This window comes from Thunnus thynnus, chromosome 15 (genome assembly GCF_963924715.1).
Source record: "Thunnus thynnus chromosome 15, fThuThy2.1, whole genome shotgun sequence".
Classification (NCBI taxonomy): Eukaryota; Metazoa; Chordata; class Actinopteri; order Scombriformes; family Scombridae; genus Thunnus; species Thunnus thynnus.
This window is the reverse complement of record NC_089531.1, coordinates 13,861,010-13,883,625: the sequence shown is the minus strand read 5'-3', so window position 1 is coordinate 13,883,625 and position 22,616 is coordinate 13,861,010. Positions and strand designations below refer to the sequence as shown.

At 38.9% G+C, this 22,616-nt stretch overlaps 1 protein-coding gene across 2 annotated transcripts; it reads right to left on the bottom strand.

Moving 5' to 3' along the window:
• Nucleotides 1-120: 120 nt before the first annotated feature.
• On the bottom strand, nucleotides 121-18,029 carry ncaldb (neurocalcin delta b). 2 transcript variants are annotated; one of them, XM_067612782.1, is made up of 4 exons: nucleotides 17,830-18,029; nucleotides 4,788-5,222; nucleotides 2,712-2,817; nucleotides 121-2,343 (listed from the first exon to the last, which is right to left on the bottom strand). In XM_067612782.1, exons 2-4 carry the CDS (start codon nucleotides 5,163-5,165, stop codon nucleotides 2,249-2,251), a joined length of 579 nt encoding a protein of 192 aa, XP_067468883.1. In that variant the 5' UTR covers nucleotides 5,166-5,222; nucleotides 17,830-18,029; the 3' UTR covers nucleotides 121-2,248. The 2 variants fall into 2 exon arrangements, with proteins under 2 accessions (XP_067468883.1, XP_067468884.1); XM_067612783.1 differs by having other exon boundaries at nucleotides 4,788-5,219.
• Nucleotides 18,030-22,616: the final 4,587 nt, after the last annotated feature.

Sequence of the window (22,616 nt, the reverse complement as noted above, 5' to 3'; positions counted from 1 at the left end):
ACCAGGATTCATCCTCTTGGGACAATAAATATTTATAGAAAATTTAATGGCAATCCATCTAATAGTTGTTGAGATATTTCAGTCTGGACCAAAACTAGAACAAAGAAGACAATCTGCCATTTTTTCCGCCATTTTGTCTTTATTTGAATAACAAAATGGACATCCTACACAGAACACATAATGCAAGTTAACAATACAAAATCTACAAAATGATAGTGATAAAGTTTTTTTTTTGTTCGACAGGTAACAACTGTACAGTATAAATGGATACAATACTGTGATTTTTTTTTTTTTTTTGAATTATTCATCTATATTTGGCACTTGACCACAAGATGCTATTGAAATGAAATGTGGGACTGAAGTACCTCATCACCTACCTGAAATGTGCAGAAGCCCAGAAAAATTTTAAATCACAGTTGTCACATTCACCCACCTGTAAAAAAACGACTGTATCTCATGTTGTTTTCAGACCAGCGAGGGTAAATAAGCAGGATGGAAACAGTAAAGAATTATCAGTAAATCCTGCAAAAAAAAAAACAGGTTTGGGTTTGTCGGAGGCTACCAATGTCAGCCCTTTTAAAGAGACCAGAAGAGATTTTGTTCTGTCAGTTAAATATCCATTACTGTGCGTCACAGTCCATTTCCATCATCACAAAAGGTATAAAGTGGGAGTTTAAAAAAAAAAAAAAAAAAAAAGTGCACATTCACGACATGTGACATCCGCACAAGATGGTTAAGATTTGTACAGTTACAGTTGCACTTTAATGACGTTTACACCGTTTGGAGGCTGTTTACACACAGACGGACAGCACAGGAAAAAAATCAAAGTTTAGCGGCTTCCTGGGAAATATGAAAGTCAGCGGGGGGATCAAAAGCTGTGAGATCTGTAGCTATTTTTCTCACTGTCAAAAAAAGGGGCGAAAAAAGAAGCTACAAACACTAAAATGTATAAGTGGATGCTCAAAGCTGAGTGCATAGCAATATGTGTGGTCCTCTCCTCTTTTAACATCTCTATCATAAATATGAGTGAATATACTGTACAACTTTCTTTCATATCATAATCGTCAAGTAAAAGAAAATAAAATCGTCACATTCCAATAATTTATACGTCAAAATTTTTTAAAGTGAATCTCTTCCATTGCGGCGAATGTCCACAATGTTATCACAGAGTAAAAGAATATATAAGTACATACTATATATTCATATAACATCTAACTTTTCTTTTTTTTTTTTGCTTATACACTTGTTGAACCATATTTGGAGAAAGAGAATCACAGCTCGTTTTACATGCATATGTCAAGTTCATGTATTCATCAGTTAGGTGAATGTGTGTGTTTATATGAAGTGTGTGTGTGTGTGTGTGTGTGTGTGTGTGTGGATACAGAACTTGGCATAAAAAGTCATTTTCAAAAAGAACAGATGGTGTAATCTGTAGTCAAAATATTCCCCTTCATTTAAAAGTCAGTTTTGGTTTGATGTAACATTCCTCCAAAATATACATTTAAAAAAAAAAAAAAACAGAAAAGCATTGTTCATGCCGTCTAAAATGCTTCTCTGGTTAAAAACTACATTTCCCAGATCTCCTGTCTACATAGCCATACTGCAAGCTGTGAACACTGGTAGTCCCAGACTCACATACTTCATTTCATCCAGTGTTAACACGGAGTTAAGATTGCAATACTTTGTAAAGATCTGTCCGTCGTCACTCAACAGCCCGAGTCAGTTACAGAGAGAACAAAAATGAGCATGATTCCCTTTCAACTCAGGAACAATGCTGTCAGAAATAACAAAAAAATAAAATAAAATAAAAACAAAAACAGCAAACTTGGATTCGGCTCAATTCTGAGGGGACCGATCGTACCTCATGAATGTTGGATTATCCTCGCTGGCTGTCCTCTCAGACAGAGATAGCACAGCTTTGATTCAGTGTTAAACAAGTCTTTGATGGGATTGGAGTCCTTTGAGTTATATTTGTACCGTGTACGAGACTCGTGTCGACCGTAGCCTGAGCATAGAGGCGCATGTACAGTATGTGCATGTGAGCGTCTGATTGTATACGCGTCGGACTTTGGTATTTGTAGTTATGTACAGTTGCATGTTGTGTGTGTGTGTGTCTGTGTGTCGAATGCATGCGCCTCTATAGCTCAGGTGAACAAATGTCAACGATCTCAGGTGGGTCAGCTGGGAGAGATTCTGAAAATGTGTTAAATTAATAATCAAACTGCCAACGGGAAAAAAGTCCAGGCGTTTACTGTCCAGCGCTGCTGGGGTCGCACTGAAGCAGCCGGACGATGGAGGGGTCGTTCTTTGCTCCCTCGACAAACTCCTCCAGGGAGAGTTTACCTGACGGAGACACAGAGGAGGAGGAGAGAGAGATTAGAGATTACAGTTTATTCGTTGCAGCAGATCAAAAATAGATAAAATCAATACAAAGACCAAAATCCTCCCAGAGGTGATGTGACACATAATATTCAGCCTTTTAAATAGTATTTATAACAATACTTTGTTGAGTTAATTTATTTATTTTAAAATGCTGACTGGCAGTCTTCCATCCTATTGCTAGTTTTTTCAACAAAAAGCAACATCTGGTGCGTCTGTGTGTTCTGAAACACGATTTTTGTTTAATTATGTTCAGTTTTAGGCTGTGAAGAAGCTTCTGTTTCAACAATAAACCCCTGCAAGCGGAGTGAGAGGCAGCGCGCAAGTCTTACCATCTCGATTTGTGTCCATCTGCCTGAAGATCTTATCTGTGCGTTTCTCTGGTGTGGACTCATCCTCAGGCATCTTCATCACAGAGGAAACCATCTTGTAAATGGCCTAAAGACAAGAGGGAACAGAGAGGGAGACATCAGAAACAGAGTATTATGGACTCAAAACTTTTATGTACAGTATGTGATTGCATCTGTAAAAAAGTAAAAAAAAACCTGTTTTAGTGAGTAAAGTCCTTTCATGAAAGTTTCAACTTTGTAGAAGTAGGTGTAATACATTTACAGTTTGACTGAGACACATCTGAAACCAGTGATGAAGACTGTGTGTATTCTAATCGTATTTAACATCAGAGCTGCTCTGACCAGACGCACAGCTGCAAGCAACGCTGTATTGTTGCACAGTGCAGGAAAAAGAAACTCTCTGTGAAATATAGGCTACATACGGCCCATCAGTCAACTTATCTCTGCAGGGAGGAAGAGAGATAAAGGTGGCTCATATGCCTCATTTGACTGCACAGAAACAAACAGGAAGTATTTGTGTCGAAAAGAGTTAATTTTGTTTTTTCAGTGAATGATTAATCAAAAAAAGTTCCCGAGATATTTAAAGCAACAGCATTTAGTATTGATTCACTTGTTTTGGTCAGTTAAAGGAGCTGAAATCCAAATCACTGCTAAAACATCTGCTTTTAAAATAAATCATCTGTTATCATTTTTCGCTGTTTTTCATTCCTACAATCTCTCTGACAGAGACTTAAAAGCACTTGTGCAACATTCCCCATAATCACTACAATCACCTCCCCGACCAGCTATGCACAACCGTGCACCAGATCAGCTGTGTGCATGTCTATCCATAACACAGACACTTAGATCCTGATAAGGCCTGCAGCCAGTTAGTATCGACTTAGTTTTTAATTAGCTGATCAATCTCTTAATCTATAAAATGAATGAAGCAGCAGCAACAACACCTAAAGTATTTCATTACATTTAATGATGAGAAGATGAAGGAGAAAGCAGTAACTGTTTGATATTTATAATTCTTGCATGACCAAATAATTATAATACATTAAGTATCTACTGGGGGTCATGCTGTTTTTATTTTGTTGCATTAAGTGGCACACAAAGAAGAATGTCAATTAAACAACCAACCAATAAGAATAATATTGGACTGTAGCTTAAACAATTAGTCAATTAAATTTAAATTGATCAACAGAAAATTAAGTAAAAAGTACAAACACTCTCTAGTTACATATTCTGGAGTTTAAGGACTTGATAATTCCTCTGATTTATAATCATTTATATGTAAAAAGACATTTTTTTGACATTTTATAGATTAAAAAAATGTATCAGTTAATGTAAAAAAATGGCAAAAATAATTAATTAATAATTAAACGCAGCCCTGTGTTGGCTGGACAGTTTGACAATTATATCAGCGCATCTCTACACATCAACACACCTGCTAACTATAAATAAGGAGAATGGGATTATACATTCTTTAGTACTATGCTCAGTTTAGCACCGTCATGTGTGATGTAACAACATGTATAAAGGGACTGCTGGGTGTGTGTGTGTGTGTGTGTGTGTCTTAAGCCTCATCCAATAAGTCGAGGAGCCTGCGTGAAACCGTTTATTGTAAAGTAACACTGGAGCTGCTGAGGAAACTGTTGGGGGGTGCGGGGGACGCTACACAGCTGTTGGATGTAGTGCTGAGTCAAACTGAGGATCAGAGGGGAGAACCGCTCCCTTCTAGAAATACACCGCGGCCCGGTCTTATTTAGAGACGTCTGAGGACCTGAGAGGAACTGCTGGTTTCTAAAATTACACAGCGGCCTGTTTTCCTGCTGTGGGCAGTCAAATGGTGCAGAACACAGAAGCAGATGGATATATGATGTAGCAGCTGGTGTGGATGGCTGAGCAAAAATGTTGCTTTACTGCAGGAGTAGTTTTAGGAATGGGAAATATGGCGTTACCATGATGGCACGCCACTGAGAGACTGAGGGATAGATGAAGCTAGAGAAGCAGAAATTATTTAGGATAGAGAGAAATAAAGAATACAGAACAAAAAAAACATATCACACCCACCGTTACGATCTCCAGCATCTCTGCCTTGCTGATGTATCCGTTCCCATCCAGGTCGTACATACTGAATGCCCACTTCAGCTTCTGGTCCAGCCGGCCGCGCGAGGTCACACTCAGGGCGATGATGAACTCCCTGAAGTCGATAGTCCCATCTCCGTTGGCGTCAAAGGTGCGGAAGACATGTTCGGCGAACTTGGAGGCGTCACCGTATGGGAAGAAGTTGGCGTAGATCTTCTTGAACTCCTCCATGGAGAGAGCGCCGCTGGGGCAGTCCCGCAAGAAGCCCTTGTACCACTCCGAGATCTCATGCTCGGTGAAGTCCGTGTTGTCCATCAGGTCCTGCATGACGTCGGGACGGAGCTTGCTGTTCTGTTTGCCCATGGTCGCTGCTTGTGGAGGCTGTGGGTGACGTGAGGGCGGTGGCCGCGATTTAGACTGCTGACATTGAGGAAGAAAGAGAGAAAAGAGAGCAAAGGTCATTAGAAATCCTCTGAGATAACCTAGATCATACAAGAATAAGAGGAAATGCAGAGAGGAAGCACAGTGATGTAAAAAGAAAACACAAAGCAAAAGTGTTATCGCACTTAAATGTGTAAAAAAAAAAAAAAGTTGATGTCACATCTCTTGTAAAGTTAGCAGCTTCTGTTTTTTACATGAACTTAACATCGCAACAAATCAAACCATAAAACACCAAAAATACAGTTTAAACCTGCGATACGTAGTTTTTTTGACCAAGTGGGAGCAGCACAAACACAACACTGACACATTATCACCTTTTAAGTACCAGTTGACATCCAGCAGACACAGAACATCAGCACTATATTTGGCACCTATTCATCATCCACGACTTCTATAAGGAACCTTTAATTACTGAAAATACAGATTATTTCTTTCATTTTTTTCCCTTTTAAGCAGATTTAAGCAGAGTCAGTTTAGCTGACAGTTTGATTTAGGCCTTGAGCAACACGGTTTTTATCTTTTTCATTTAGTTTGTTCATGTTTTACAACAAAACGCAGACACACGTGGTCCTAACATCACAGCGATGACGGTATACTGAAAGAAAAGCAGGAAGATCGAGTTGTTGAATGTGTCGTCTTGTGCAGATGCAGAAGTTCTCACGTGCACTTGAAACACAAGACCACCGAATGTTTTAATGGTGCAACACTACCACAGATGTACAACCACACCCCACACGCTCACAGCGCAGCACACACACACACACACACACACACCGAAGTGCTGCAGATGCAACTTCCATTTCCTGCAGGAACTCTGATGCCTCGACACATAAATCCACATCCTCTGTATTAATAGTAGACTGTTTATTGACCTAGTTTTGATGAGGTATTCATCAGCATCGCCAAACCACTTCTCTGTAGCCAATGAGGTTTTTTTTTTGCAGAAAGTGAACAGGGGAGTCTTAACACTCGGCAGAGGACACAGTTCATCGGCTAACCTTGCAGCTAATGTGCTTAGCAACTTTCCCTTGTCAGACTGCTAGCTGCTGCTGAGCTCTCCAGGCTAAAGACAAGAGGGAAGCTGTTCTAAGCTTAGCCGCGGATAATGACAGATAAAATCAGCAATGTCAGACCAGGCCAAAGCAAATTAGGGTCCAGGTAGCTTGTTCCAGGAAGGGAAAGAAAAGATCTGTCACCTCTGTGTTTCCAGTTAATTAACTGACTTTGTTTGAAGACTTTACTTTTCAAATATTAACAGGATACTTTATAAAAGATGTTTACATTACAGGAACTACTAACTTAATTTAGCTTAAGCCCTTGTGTAAAGCATTTCAGCATTAATTATCTGTTTACTGACCTCTAAAACACCCGTACAGATATTCACTTGATGCCACTGTATGCAAATATATACAGTTACCATCACAACTGAGTGTTGCTTGAGGTCGCTCATTTAAGCTGATCCATTAATTGATAAAGTCTGACTGAGAAAGATCTGCCATCATGATTACGTCCCTGGAAAGTGGGTGCTTAAGTGGAAATAAATATACTCTTCTTGCCAATAGCAATGAACATTAATGAAAAGTGCTGCTCAACAGGAACCAAACAGATATGAAAGTAATACACAAACATGGGTAAACACTAATGTACCAATTAAACACCATTTCAGGTGAAACTGTGCAGTTTGAATCAAAATTCCTGCCTTTTCATTAGTTTTGTTAACAGCTATTTGCAAGATCTCCGTCTTTCTCTCTCTTTATATTTCTCCAACGCTCACATGTTACATAAACAGCCAGCTAAAATCCTTTAATTAACTCAAAGTAAACAATGAGCTCCGGCAACGTAGCGGCAATCTCTAATGAGTTCCCCGCTGTTACCTATAGTTCACCTCAACGGCAGCGTGAATGCTGGAGCGGCGTGAAAAAGGAGATTAACACCTGTTTACACACTCATCATCCTCCTGGAACAACACACATCAGCAGATACACAGCGGGGGTCCACTGCGGAGAGCCGACGTACAGACTCTCTGCCTTTAAAATTAGACTGAAGCGAACATAGACCTGATATTGATAGACAGAGATGGGGGCTGACGGTAGCGGCTCACAGGTGTAATCTAAACAAATACTACACCCAGGGATCAGGTGTTTTCACTTTAAGGCCTAATTAGATTTCTGTGCGTGCAAACTGATTGACGTCTCCTTCACTTTGCTGTTAAGGAGGACAGTTTAGTTGAAACAATTAGTCGTTTAATCGATTGGACGATCAACAGAAAATTAATTGGCAACTATTTTTGATAAACAAATGATCATTTTAGTCTTTTAATAAACAGAAATGTAAAATATCTGGTGGTTGCAGCTTCGCAAAAGTGAAAATTTTAAGCTTTTCTGTCACACATGATAGTAAACTGAAAACATTTGAAGACGTCACCTTGAGCTTTAAGAAATTGCCATTTTTCTATATTTTCTGATATTTAAAAAGACATAAAACAGTTAATTGACTTGGTTTACACCTTTATAAGTTCTTCTTCACAGAGGTCATTTTAAACAGGTCACAGTCGAAGAAGCCGATGAGAGTAATCAAATTAACGTCTTTTGTTTAGCTGCCGGTATCGTGCGTGTTGGTCACACTATCACTAGAGCAGATGAACAGAATAGAGCCGTCGTTAATGTTATTAGGAACACCCAATAACCAATGTTTGGTGAAAAGTCCATCATTGCCCCCACCTCCCCTCCCCTCCCCCCAGCTTTCAACCTGAGTAGGAGTTTGCCAGGTGTTTTATTAAAGACAGAAGATTCATATCACCCCGGTGCTGAATGGAATAATATGAAAATCAAATTTTCAGAGTGTCAAATCAGGTTATACTGTTCCTGTTTTAGACGGATAGTAAAAGTAAACAAGCAAACACTTGTGGATCGCTTGTCAGCTGATTTCATGAGTGAATTTGGAGCTTGTTAAATTAGATTTGCCATATGAGGAGGAGAGAAGCTGTTCTGCAGCAGCACACAGCAAAAGTAAAACGAGCTTACACAAGGAGAGTAAAATGTGTCACTTTGTTCAACTCCGATCTCAAACTTTATTGTTCCAGAAATTTATGTTACAGCTAAATGCACATGAACATAAAATACACAAAACTGCGGCTGCAACCAACTATTGTTTTCTTTACCGATTAACCTGCCAGATTAATCATTTTGTCTATAAAAATGTCCAAAACTAGTGAAAAATGTTATAATTTTGCTATAAGGTTGTTGTGACATCTTGTTTTGTCTGATCAACAATCCAAAAACCGAAGATATTGAGTTTACTGTCATGTATGACACAGAAAACCCCCAAATCCTCACATCTGAGAAGCTGCAACCAGCAAATGTTTTTAACTTTTGCTTAAAATCTGATTAAAATGATTTTTCAGTTATCGAAATAGGTGCAGAATACTCTTCTGTCGATCGGCTAATCAACTAATCGTTGCAGCTCTACGCAAAACACACTAAAATACACAAAATACACTATAAATATAAACCACGATAAAACCTGATACATATCACCTGATATACAACATACAGTATGTATGTTGCTATTTACTCTGCTGTTTATGAGCTCCTAGTGATACGTCTTGTATTTCAGAGAGCCCAAAATAAGTTCTTACAACTCTCATTCAAAGTCTGAATGTGACAAAATACAAACGTGCAGCTGCAAGAGAATCTATAAACTGCAAACATCTGAAATATATCTGCCGTACCCGGTCTTCAATTTTGCCTTTTTTTGACATGAGATCCATATTTTTCTACCAGAAGTCAGCTTCACTTTGAGAGCAACGTTTGTTGTCTAACACTGAACTAACAACTGTCTCATACAGAGCATCTCAATACACACACACACACACACACACACACACACACTCTGCCATACAGCTAATCAACCAGTGGACGCATCCTGACTACTTCCTTTCATTTCATTCATAAACTCCATTATTTGTCTGATATGGCGAGCAGGAACGCCGCATAGTCTGGTATCTGCATTTTTTATTGCTTAATGGATTGTGGAGTGTTTCAATGATTATTGAGGCTGTGTTGTCATGGCGACTGGCCGTACAGTCACTCTAGTTTTTGGCGGTGAGTGGGCTTAAAAAAAACAAAAAAAACCCCAAAAACATATTACTTTACGTGGTGCCTTTGATTCACAATAGCATTTAATTATACTTTCTGCGAAGGCTTGCAGCTCGTTTAATTGTTTGCTTTTAGCTGCGGCGCTAATCATTCAGACAACTTCCAGCCAGACTGTTTACACGTTAATGTGGAGGACGAAGCCGACTACAATTTTCTCTCTCTCTCTCCATTACTCTAAATGAGGTTGGAAAGGTTAATTAGTGTTGTTCTTAATGGCTTTACAACAACAGGACATGAGTTACAGCGGATATTAAGTCTAAAGCTTGACATTTCAAATATGTTTTAAACTGCAGCTGCAAATAACAGCTCCCATTATTGATCTGATGATGACTTTTTCTTCTGATTGTTTAGTCTATAAAATGTCAGAAAATTGTGAAAAACGCTTATCATTATTTCCCAGAGACCAAGTTAACATCTTCAGATTGCTTATTTTCTCCCGACAGGAATCTAAAACAGAAAAAATATTCAATGTATAATTGCATGAATCAAAGAAAAGCAACAAATCCTCACATTTGAGAGGCTGGAATCCTCTAATATTTGCACAATAAATCACTAATAACCCCTGTGGATTCATTTTCTGCCTATCAAGTACTCTGTTAATTTATTAAATGTTTCAGCAATATTTGTAACTCCATATTAGTGACTAAAAATTACTTTGGTGTGAATTATGGCAGGTTTTTCATCCACACCTGTGAGACAGTGTTTCATAACTGTCCACTTGTCTCTGTATGTACTGTGTCATAGAGTCAATTAGTCAATTAATCACTTAGTTGATTGAAAGAATGTTAATCGATTAATCATTTCAAACATTTTTAGGCAAAAAAAGCAGGTTTCCAGCTGACTAAAATCTGAGGAATAGTTGCATTTCTTCATTTTATATATATGATCTGAATATCATTGAACTGTTAGACAGACAAAAAAACAAGATATTTAAATAGTCACCTGGACATTTTTCACTATTTTCTGACATTTCATGGAAAAATGACAAAATAATCCACAGATTAATCGATAAGGATTCATCTGTGTTATGTGCATTGATCTTTGTCTTATCACTGGATGTTCCGTACTTATTTAAAAACTTTTTACTAGTTTAGTAACATGGCAGGCTTCTTTCTGTGTTCTCCTTGTAGGTTTTCTTCTTGGGTGCCCTCCAAAGAAACACAGGAGACGTAACTTTTCATTGTTGCCAGTTCTTTCAGTAACTGAAGGCCTATTACAGCAAATTTTCATGTCTACTTTTCCTATCAACCCTTCTTCTTCTCCTTTGAGCTTCAGTTATTCGCGTCTAACTGAATCAAATGCAATTCCTCTGACAATTAAAGCTCAGTTGTTGGAGCCGTTGGCCGTTAGTCATCATGTTGGTGGTTCACAGGCCCAAAATGTCCTTGATACAGACAAAGAACCCCAAATTTCTCTGTGTGTGCAGTATGTGTGGCTAAAGATCTCTCTTGCCTTGGACAAAAGCAGCTTTATGTGTATTTTAAAAGAAGAAATGATGGGATGAGAGCTCAGACCTCCACATAACATACCTTCAACCAGTCACCCTAAGAACTCTGCTATTTCTGGCGCTTGTAGTCTCCCAAGATCACTGCCTACAATTAACTGTTAAGACTCTTACCTGCTGCTGCTGGCAGACCTGTGATGGCACCGTTACATAACCGAGGATTTAATGAGTGGTTAGGTCACGTGTTCGAGCCGAGTTCTACTTGAGTCGCTGTGAACGACCACCTCCTTAGGTCAGGACGAGCGAGACAAGAGTCGTCACCTCAGCCCCGGTGCGGTATTAGCCAGCAGAGAACAGACTGTCACTTTCAGTTTCTAATGACAGCGTACACATTATCCCCCCCGTGGACATTTTGTGTTCAGTGTTTGAGACCTTTGGCAGAAGACAAGATGAGCTTTGAGACAGATTTAACTCCTGGAACCAACAACAGCTCCGACCCATCAACTAAAGACAATATCATGAGACATCTTCTCATCCAGCTCTTGTTTACAACCACTGAAAGGAAGCACAAAAAACATCTTGTATTTTTATCTATGAAATATAAAAATGTATCCAATCAAATACCTATTATTCCTTCAACAAAATGTGCAAGCCTGCAACTAACAATCACTTTCATTATTGATTGATCTGTAGATTATTTTCTTGAAAAATTGTAGGTCTACAGAGTAAATTTTCTTTACAAAAGAAAATCGACTCAACTAAGAAGTTGAAAATGCAGAGCTTGGTAGTTGTCCTTGCAAAATGACTCAAACAATTGACTGAATTATTAATATAGCTGCTGATAATTTCCTTCGACTGATTAATCAATTTGCTCTAATTTGCATTAAATATGAATGATATCCAATCGGAGACAAGAAGCATTAAAACATACACTAATGGCTGCATAACATCATAGAGTATGTCGACATGCTTGGACAGATACTTTTTCTGCGGTGGACACATTTAGGTCGATACTAAAACAGTGTTGAGGTTTGATGTCGTGCCGCAGTATTCACCGAACATGATCTCAGCTTTTTATTCTACAGAAATTCTTCTATTTATTACTTTAATACTGACATGAAACAAGATTTCTGCATTTTGCTAAACTTTGAACATAATCCTACACATCCGTGTTATATTTGAGTTGAACGGTTGAATCATTCTTCTCTGCTTGAATCAAACGCCCTCCACACGGCTTTCAGCCCAGAACATCTTGTTGCTCGCTTACGTAACAGGCAGAAGTCTCCATTTATATCCTGCAGGTAAATCTTAACCCAAGAGTCCTGCAGATAATCCAAAGACCAGAGATAGCAAAAGAGAGCTGGGGGGGAGGCCAACAGCGAACGAAAGGGTCCCGATCACAGATAGCGAGCTTAAGAATGATACATTTATAGTGCAATATGATCCGTCTGTGACAGGTGTGACAGGCTCCAGAGCTGAGGCCAGTTATTCTTGACCTAACAGGCAAGCAGTTATTACACCTGCAGGGTCTGCAATCTGATATTCACCCAGGGCTCAAAATTAAATCATTAGGTTTCATCTCAGCTGCGATAAGACACTGAAACAACAAGTTTACCCGTCTCAGATTAGCCGAGGGCTAATTTGAACAACCTGAGAGGCTGCAGGCTCATGTCAACGTTTGATCTTTGGCTCAGTGTTTCCATGTTTGATTAACACAGCTGGTCTGTGCAGCAGCATGATGAGCACCAAAACATCTGTTGTGCTATATCATCCTTTAATCTTAGGTTGCTCTCGCAAATGCAAGAAAACCGCCGCTTGTATGATTTCTGTTGCATAATCTGAGATTAACATTAAAACTGAAAACCATGACTGTGTGATGGAGTGTTGTACGATGTGAACACACAACTACTGTGATTGCACTTGTTATACACCGCTGTTCACTAATAAGTCTGAAAATGCCAATTAAGTTTGTTTAAACAGATGTCAGTGTGAAATTACTTTCATATTGTATAATCCATGTCATGCCGTGCTACTTAACTGTTAATCATGTTAGCAATGAATTATTAAAGATGTTACCTGCATTTTCATGCAGGGTAGACAGCTGTTCAGTTGACGTCACAACTGTGAATGCTTTGCAGTTCAAAAAAAAAAATCATTTTAATTGTACCTCTCACCAACAACAAGCGGCTAAAAGTTATGGATTTCGGCTTTAAATAACACTGTAATTATATATTTTGAAAAGAACTTGTTTTAGATTTTGTAGGGGGATGTTTTCTGACGTCGCTGCACCGCACTCGCAGTCAATGTCAGAGGGATGGAGCGGCTCATATTCCAAAGACGGAGGGGAAACATTGGACTAGGTTCAAGCTGGCCACCATTTCCATCCTCGCTGTTGTGTTTATGGTGTTGCAGATAACAGGACGGACTGACATTTGGTGCATGTAAATGTGCTGTCAAACCAAACTTACAAGACTCTTTAACCTTTCATTGTAAAGATCAACAACAGTGTCATTTCAGTGCCGGAAGACAAAAGCTGACAAAGTAGCAAATTTTCACTAACACGAGTGACATCCTAACAGAAAGCGCTTGACTCATTACCTCTCTTTCTACCTCACACTTAGATTTCATCTACCGCTGCGTGTGAGCAACATGTTATCACCAAAACCAACTAAAACTAGCCTCTACTGTTCAACACAGCAGTGCACAAAAAAACTCATATAAAATATGCTATAAAACTAATATAAAAACACGTAACAGAAGCACAAAGGGAGAAAACACAACTCAACAATGATTTGCAGCTTTCCACAACATCTTAACACACGTATTTCTGGTGAGAACCTGTTTGTGATCACTTGTCTGATCAGCAGCCACATTTCAAACCACCACCAAAACATTGCTGCAGCATGGCATAGCTTTGGGAGCACGCATGCTCACGTTACAAGTATCGTGACAAGTGCTGTTTGGTGTAGAGTGCTTTAGTGGCTCCTTGAGTATCTGACTGCAACTCTATCTCCTGTGTTATTTAGCGGAAGGTCAGAGCTGGTCCACTGTTGGTCCACCCTGTGCCGGAGTCCGACCGCTGAGGAAACCACAGATCTTTTGCAAAATATTTTGCTTTGTTGTTGTCAGGAAAAAAGGAATCATAAGCTCTCAATGAAACCAGATTTAGAGCAATTTATAGCCGAGTCAAAAAGTCTCGGCATTAATGTTTTCAAAAGTGAGATAAAAGTACAAATGAGACTGTAAAACAGCTAAAACTGATTGAAAGTTTAGCAGCAATAAAAAAAAGCAATATTTCTGACTACCCAACTACCAATTCAACCACTCAGCCTCATATCACAGACAGCTGTAACTCACAACAAAAATGTTTGTGTGTGTGTGTGGGTTTGTTTGTTGGATGGAGAGGCCAACGGTCCCGTGACACAAACATCATCCAGTTTTGCAGCTTCCTCCAAAAGAGTGCAAACATGAGACAGTTTCAAATCACGCTCAAAAGGTCAAGTCACTCCAAAAACACAAAGTTTCATAGCAGATGCTCTAAAAATAGCCACAACTTCCTCTGTCACGTCCTGATGTTTGTGTTTATGACAATACAACCTCTCTATCTGTCATTTCAGTGGAGATCAGTGGAATCTGATATTAGTATAATTAACATTGTTTTTGTTTTTGTGGAGATTTAAGCAAAAAATGTCTTAAAAAAAAAAAAAAAAAGGAACCAAAAAACTGTCCTCCTTGTCTGATAACACCATTTCTCTCCTTCCTCAAATGTTTCTCAAAACCCCATCCATCCCTGCTGTTGAGGAATCTGAGGCAGCAACTTCATCATAATGCAGCACACATGCGCTTCCATTGTCAGCCGGAGAGCTTCGTGCGTCAAAGCGCTGCAGAAAAACCACAATCATGACAGAGAAGCCATTATGAGGGAGCGAATGAGAACAAGATATAAAAAAAAAAAAAAAAAAAAGTGTCACTGACAACAACTGCAAGACGGCAGGCAGGCAGGCAGGGCTGCAAAACAGACACTGGATTGGACAAACACACACGTCACTGCCAACACACACTCGCAGCAAATTGTCACTGATGGCACGAGGAGAGTGCTGTTTACTTTGCATTGGATATCTAAATGTGCCTCTCTGTGAAACAGCCAGAGCACTGTTGTAAAGACAAAGGCTGCAGAGATGGAAATGTCAATCTGCCCGATGACTAAACAACTCCCACACCTCTCTGCCAGCGATATCTGCTGCACAGATATGCAGCTTTTTTTTTTTTTTTAATCCAAAATATGATCAGGCCCGTATCTGTTTTTCTCCATCCTCCTTCGGTTTCTCGCTGATCTTTTACTCATCCTTGCTTTCTCTGTATCACTCTCCTCTTCCTCTTCCTCTGAAAAGCTCTAATTCAATTCAGAAAGAGCACTCACCGCTGCCCAGACAAGCCTAACTACAAACGATGCTGCCAATGTGGTCAGTCTGGCCCAAAACAAATCCGCAGGACACCCGCAACGACGAAAATAGAGCTCATGTTCAAATTTAGTGTGTATTTGTAAGAGTTCTGCATCTTGAAATGTTTGGAGGGATGGTTTTTACACCAAGGGGGCCATTATCTCTCGACTCCACCCTTGTGTCAGCACCTCCACGGGTCTTTAAATGTTCTTGCTATGTTGTATTGGCTGCCTGAGTGAAGAGGAGGAGCCGGACAGTGTTTTTCACTTCAGCTTAGGTTGAAAGCTTCTGAAAACATGTAATACTTTTTGGAGGATGCAGAGCTTCACAGAAAGTGTGTCTTTTCTCTTATTTCCTGCATCTAAACTTTTCATCTTCTTTTTACGCCATCACCCTCCCCGGTTCGCCTCATTTCATTGGGATCGCCGGAGGAAATTCAGCCTTATCACAGGGTCTTGATTACATCCCATATCAAAATGAAAACATTCATTTACAACAAGCCAAAAAAAAAATTTGCACAGGGCCAAGTAAGGTCTCTTAATTCTACAAGCCACTTTGAGAGGCAGCAATCTCATCTTCAGTCCATTTAATCCTCAGACCTACTTTAGCTGCTTGATTGTCTGGTGGAAATTTGAAACCAACATGGTTCACTGATGAAAAGTAATTTAATGGTAATAGAAATAATGAGTTTTGTTATCAACTTGATTACTTTTTCTGACTAACTGATTCAACGTTTATTCTAAAACCTGTCAGGAAACAGTGAACATTTTCCCAACTGTTGAAACAAATGTAAACAATTTCCAGTTTTATAAAACTGCAACTGACAAATCTTCTTAATATATTACTATGACAACAAATCAATTATCAAAATTGTTGTTGATGAATTTTCTGGTCAATGACTTACCGATTATTCTCAAATCATTTCAGTTTTAATTTTATAAATCTTCAGATTGTCTCTGTTAGGCCTTCAAAACACATTTATTTTCATTATCTATGTTTCTGTCTATCTGATTATTTTCTTTACTAAAGATCATTTGGTCAATAAGATGCCAGAAAATAGATAAAATCAGCCATCGAATTTTACCAGAGCTGAAGGTTCTCAAGGTTTTCAAATAGTTTGTTTCATCTAACCAACAGTTTAAAACCCAAAGATATTCAGTTTGCTACCAAATGAGACAAAGAAAAGCAGAAAATGTCCAGAAAATTCAGCTTCTCAGATGTGAATATTTTCTGGTTTCTTTCGTCTTCTATGAGAATAAACTGAATATCTTTGGACTGTAAAACAGGACATTTCAAGACGTCATTTTGGGCTTTTGGGAAACAGTGATGGACATTTTATGGACCAAACAACTAATCTATTAATCGAGAAAATAATCGACAGATTAATCGATAATAAAAATAATCGTTACTTGCAGCCCTAGTTTAATGTCAGATTTCTGCGATGGTTTAAATAAAAATAATATGACAAAACTAAAAATCCAACCAGATAACAAAACATGACAAACAAACATTGTTCTACAATTAAATATTACAAGCAGAACAACGTCTGTTTGTACTGAAGCCAGCTGAACTTCTTCACTGTAAATACTTGAAGATGTTTCGACTCTCATCCAAGAGGCTTCTTCAGTTCTAACTGACTGGTGGGGAACCTCTGTGGGGTCGTTATCAAGGTCACTGATACCCCACAACGATCCCACAGAGGTTTAATACCTGGCTGGGACTCCCCACTGAAGAACTGAAGGAGCCCCTTGGATGAGAACGTCTTCAAGTATCTGAAACCAAGAAATCCAGTTGCCTCGGTCGATAAAACCCTCCTTGGATAACCTGGATGACTGAGAATCTTCACAGATGTCTGCTCGTAATAATAAGATTTATAGCTCTCTCTAAGTTTCATTATGATAAAAACACAACTCACTGCCGCGAAACTATGACTGTACCCTGACAGGATAATGAGAGAGAGTGACACATACACACCTCCAACCATCTAACATATTCATTTACAGTAAAATAAACATTTCTGCTTACTAGTCATGGTAAAACATCCCCCTGGGCAACAATGCAACCTCTTCTTTCCCTGCTTTAATCCACTGACTGACTGATGTGTATTTGCTGAAATGAGATACCCTGCCTCACTCAGCCCTGTGTGGTGGCAGGACTCCTCTTTTCACTTCCTGTTATCTCACTTATGCCACACTTTAAACATGGAGAGAGTGTGAGGACAACAAGCTTCTCTCAGGCTCATCTGAAGGGTGAATATATAGGACAGGAGGAGCAGCCTCATCCGATTAGGCATGTAGATAAAGCCGGAGCCGGGTTGAAGCTGCTGCACTGCAAAGTTGTGGGAGGGAAAAATGTGTAAATTGTGTTAATTCCTGTCACATTAACCCCCCTAGAAAAAAGAACAGCTGTAAAATAAACAGCTTCAACCTGTTAACTCATCTCACCTGAACTACAAGCAACACACACATACACACACACATACAAAAAAAACAAAGTAACAGGAAGCGGTCGGAGTGTGACGGTCACATTTAGCGACAACTTACCTCGCTTTTAAGTTGCTGTTAAAAGTCTCTTTTAATAGTCCATAACCTCGCAGCGGACGAGTAAAAGTTTCTGAGACGACAACAGGTTGCAGGAGCCACACAAGGAGCTGGAGTTTCCCGGCTGCTCTCAGTCCAAACTCCACCAGGCTTGTTCCTTCAGCTGCTGCACAGACTCCGCTTAGCCCTGCAGCCTCTCGCCGTGACGTCAAGATCGCACGTCACGTGGGCCGGGGGCGGCGGCCAATAGGAGCCCGCGTTGTCCTGGCAACAAGAACCCAGGCACCTGGATGGCGATTAGTGTGGAAGTTGAAGTTAACGTTTTTTCTTGCTAATAAAGTCTATAAAATACGTTTAAAATGTGAATATTAGTACAAGTAGTTGTGTTGTATTGATCAGTGAAAGTGTTTTGTGCTATAAATATCTCATGAACGTGAGCTGACATGAAAATTTGTGCACACTGGTGTAAATTATTTTCATTTATTGTACAGTCTGTCTCTTGTGCTGCTAACACTTTTAATTTTCCCCTAAAGATAATTAAAGTGTTATCTTATCCATGTAATATTTAATATTTGACAAATAATAAGGGTGGAAGAAGTAGTCCTACTCTTCTCTTGTTAATTAGTACTTTACTAAGTACCAATACTATAAAACAAAATACTCCATTAGAAGTAAAAGTCCTGTATTTAAAATCCTACATTAGTAAAAGTATAGAATTGTTAAAAGTGAAAGTACAAGCTGTTACTGATGTATTAAATATTTACATTTAATAAAGTACATTGTTAATACTCTTGCATCAATGTGCAAGCAGTTGTAGCTGTTCAAGGTGGAGCTATCTATTGCTTCTTTGTGAAATATTTTATTCAGTTATTTAATCTTTATTTAGTGTAGTGTCAATGTCATGTAGTTCATGAGCTCATCATCTGTTATTTCATGTAAATTTTTTTCATCTAAAAAGTAAAAAGTACATTAATTGAGTAAGTGTACTTACTAAGTGTACGTACTCCACTGATGGACAAAAAGAAAAAACTCAAGGTCCACTGATTAGCTTTTTCTAGCTTTCTTACAATCTTTCAACCACATTTCACAGTGTCCTCAGAGTACGCAGATTGTTCTAATATCATTTGTACAACAAGATCATGGGGTGAGAGGTTGTTGAGATTTGATATTTGTTGCTTTTTTTAAAAAAAAAACACACAAAAAAGGTAAGTAGACCTTGAGTTAACAGCAATTTCAAATATTTAAAAAGCTCATAATAGCCCTGTAATAAAAGAAAATCACATTTATTGGCTGTTTTTACAGGCCTGCAGTGTCCACAGCCTTCCTGCTCACATCTTTGTCTCCAGTAATGCAATTTAATGCAATTGTAATTTCATGCCAAAGATCGTTTTGCATGCATTATGTGTGTTTTATCTGTCTTGTTATTTCCCCCCCCCTAATGGCTTAAGATAAACAGTTGGAGACTTCATTTTAAATACTTTGCTTTGCTATGTTCTGTTGTAGTGACAACATAATTAGCTTAACAAGTTCATTTCTGAATATTGCATGATGATGATGGTAAAAAAAAGAATAGAATGATAAACACCATGCATTTGCTGTAGCGCGGTACAGGTGTTCCCATGCAGGCACATTGGGAGCCACGCTTTGCCTAAGATGATTAGCGGGAGTCAAAGCCACGGGGCTTATTCAGACAGTGTTCCAGGGAGCATTTTCTTAATGGCCTTATAAAGCACACTGAGAACCCCCCTCCCTCCTGTTGAGTCAGCAAAATCCTGACCCCACTGACAGATTAAAAAGCAATATGATTCATTGCATTCAAAAAATAAAACATAAAACACATGTTTTGATGTCCCTAACACATTAATGGATAGTTAATGAGCCCTTCTTCTTTCAGTGTAAGTGATGGGGGACAAAATCCACAAGCCTCCCTTTGTGCAAAAAAGTATTTAAAAGTTTATTTGAAGATGATGTGAAGCTTCAGTTGTCTAAATTAGTCAAATCAAGTCAATATATTTTAAAATTACTGCCTTCTTAGTGCCAGATTCCCTCTTTTTGGTACGATGCTCCCACTGCAGCTGAACAGGGGAACACTGTCCGTCAAGACACAAAGAGGGATTTATTTTACTAAGAAGACTAACTGCAGAAGATATCCATGTTATTTCACTAAGTCAGACTCCTGAAGCCTCGTATTATCTTCAGATAAACATTTAAATGGTCAGTATGAACAGGAAGGATGATCATGGCAAGAAAAACTTGTTTCAATGTTCATTTGGGCTCCTGACTGTTGTTTTAAGACAGACTTGAAAACTTGTGAACCCGTCCTTTAATGTCACATAAATGTATAACCATCATTTTACCTTCAGTGAGCTGAAATCTCAGCCCTCTTTGCAATGTTGTAAAGGTCCAAAACAAAGAAATGTATATATACAGTAGAAGCCATCACTCAAAAGAAGAGCATTTAGGAACAATTTATGTCCTTTCTTAATGTTTTATTGAATTTTGGTGGTAAATTATCTTATAAGCTTGAACATTGCCATACACTGAGGTTTGGTCAACAGAAATACATTCATGGTGGACAAACACTGTGTTTAAATACAACAATGGTGATGTATGCAACAACAAAATGAGATGAGATGAGATAAGGTTTTCATGTCTGTTTGCACAGATTTTTGTTGTGCATGTCATCCTCTAACAATATGTTAAAGAACATCATCTGAAGTAGAAAAGGTAACTTGTAGACCTCCGACTCCAGTTGAGCACAGGTGCAAAAACATTGTCTTGCAAAGAGATAAGCACAAAAAAATCAAAAGTTTTAAAAAATAATAAAGTACAGTAGCATGTAATCTGTGATCATAATGAAAATAACGCAAACATTTCATAAAATATTTCATATACATGTGGTGAACTTGATACAAAAGCAGATAAAACATCAACAAATCATTTTTTTTGTGACTGAACAAAGATCATATCAAAGTCTTGTATAGTAGAATTAAGTAATAAAATTAAGATAACATAACCAAGACTTAATACTTGCACTGTCTGAATGCAATAATACCTGCACCAGTTCCACCATTAGTTCAGGTCATGCTTGCATTATTTAACATTGTAAATCTGTGGTTCTCCGTTGTGACCTTTAACTAGCAGACAACATTATTATTCATTCTTAACAGAAGTGAGAGCTCATCAGTGAGTTTGACCCTGAGGGAGAGTCCCTGAGTACTGTAGAGCTTGCACTGCAACCTCTGACTAATAGGTTTGCATAACATTGATCTGACTGGCCGTCCACTGAAGAGCAATCCCAAACTCCGCACTCATCAATATACACAAACACACACACGCACACGTCAGTGAGACCCGGTCTACCACAGCTCAACCGCCAAGAGGCTTTGAACTGAAGAGCCACCGTCTAAATCAGCCGGCCCATGGCTCTACACGGGCTCTGTCATTAGGTAACAGCGGCTTTAAAGACAAGGATAAGTAGCCGAGTGCTGCATGGAGAAGCCACTGATCTGCACAGCACAGGACCAACAACCTCTTCTCTCTGATTATCTGTTACTTAACCTCACAGAGCTAACCTTGTGCTGCTCTGAACCCGCTGTGCAGTGTGTCCAGAAGTTTCGAGGTGAGCTGAGACTGTGATCTCATTGAGGGAAAAAGCCCCAGAAAGTGACACATTCTCCACAGTGACACACATCACCAACACTGTGTGAAATTCATCCGTTACTGTTTAATTCACTGCTTAACAACAGCGTTACTTTCCTGATTGTCTAACACAGAAAGACTGCTTAAAATCAAAGCAGTATGTGATATTATGAGCTAAAAGAGCTTCATTGGTGGGTGTGTTGTAGGTGTCCCCTGTATCAGTAGATAAAACATGGGTCACTGGTCACTAGAGAGGAGCAGGTGATCCTCCAGCAGTCAAAGAACAAGGCCGGCTCTACCTCGCTGTGCGTCATGAACAGCACACTAATGCTCAGGCTGACTGGATTACCCAGCAGGTGAATTTATTCTGAACCAGAACATGCTGAGAGTTGCGTGTTGAGCCTCTTCAGAACCATTAGACAGACAGTGTGCTTGTCTCTGTGCGTGTGTGTGTGTGTGTGGTCCCTGTTGTATTCCCGCCAGTCATCAGCACCTGCAGGAGGGGAAATCAGCCCATGAGCCTCAGGGAAGCTTGAGTCACTGAAGACATGAGCGACAATATCTTACCTTTAATCTGTCAGAACAATGTCCTCTGAAGAGTGTCTGCGTGGTTCATGCTAAAAAATATATCGGCTGCTGTCTAAAGAGTTAACTGAATGCAAAACCAATTATACACATATGCAAAATGCAAAACCACTATATTTTCTGTACTACAATTACACATGGATTAAAAGGCTAAAATTAGATGATTATGTTTTCATAAGACTCACGATTTCAACAACTAGACATGCAGTTCAACTATATATTCATTATATATTGATACCAGGAACATGAAACATGTTGAGTGCTTGGAAGACCAGCAGCTATTAATACCAGTTTTAAAAAAAAGAGACAAAACATTAGAAAGTAGCTTATGCAACATTACAATTACATGCTAAAAAGTTATATTTCCCCGTCAATGTAAAACAATGTTTTAATAGAAATGAAAATGAAAAGGAAACTTATATGAAATGTCTGAAAAAGATAAATGTCATCATCCTTCTTCATTGTTCAAATACATATATTACATTATACTTCTACTTCATTGACTTTCAGAGGGAAATATTGTATTTTTCAACTTGACTGCATTTATTTAATGGTTATAGGTA

What these genes read in the sequence shown, in the direction of transcription:
- ncaldb (XM_067612782.1), bottom strand. Translation starts at nt 5,165, where the DNA reads ATGGGCAAACAGAACAGCAAGCTCCGTCCCGACGTCATGCAGGACCTG. An exon ending in AGATGCTGGAGATCGTAACG is followed by an intron (nt 2,818 to 4,787) that starts GTGGGTGTGATA and finishes TCTTGTCTTTAG; the next exon opens with GCCATTTACAAGATGGTTTC. An exon ending in GATGGACACAAATCGAGATG is followed by an intron (nt 2,344 to 2,711) that starts GTAAGACTTGCG and finishes TGTCTCCGTCAG; the next exon opens with GTAAACTCTCCCTGGAGGAG.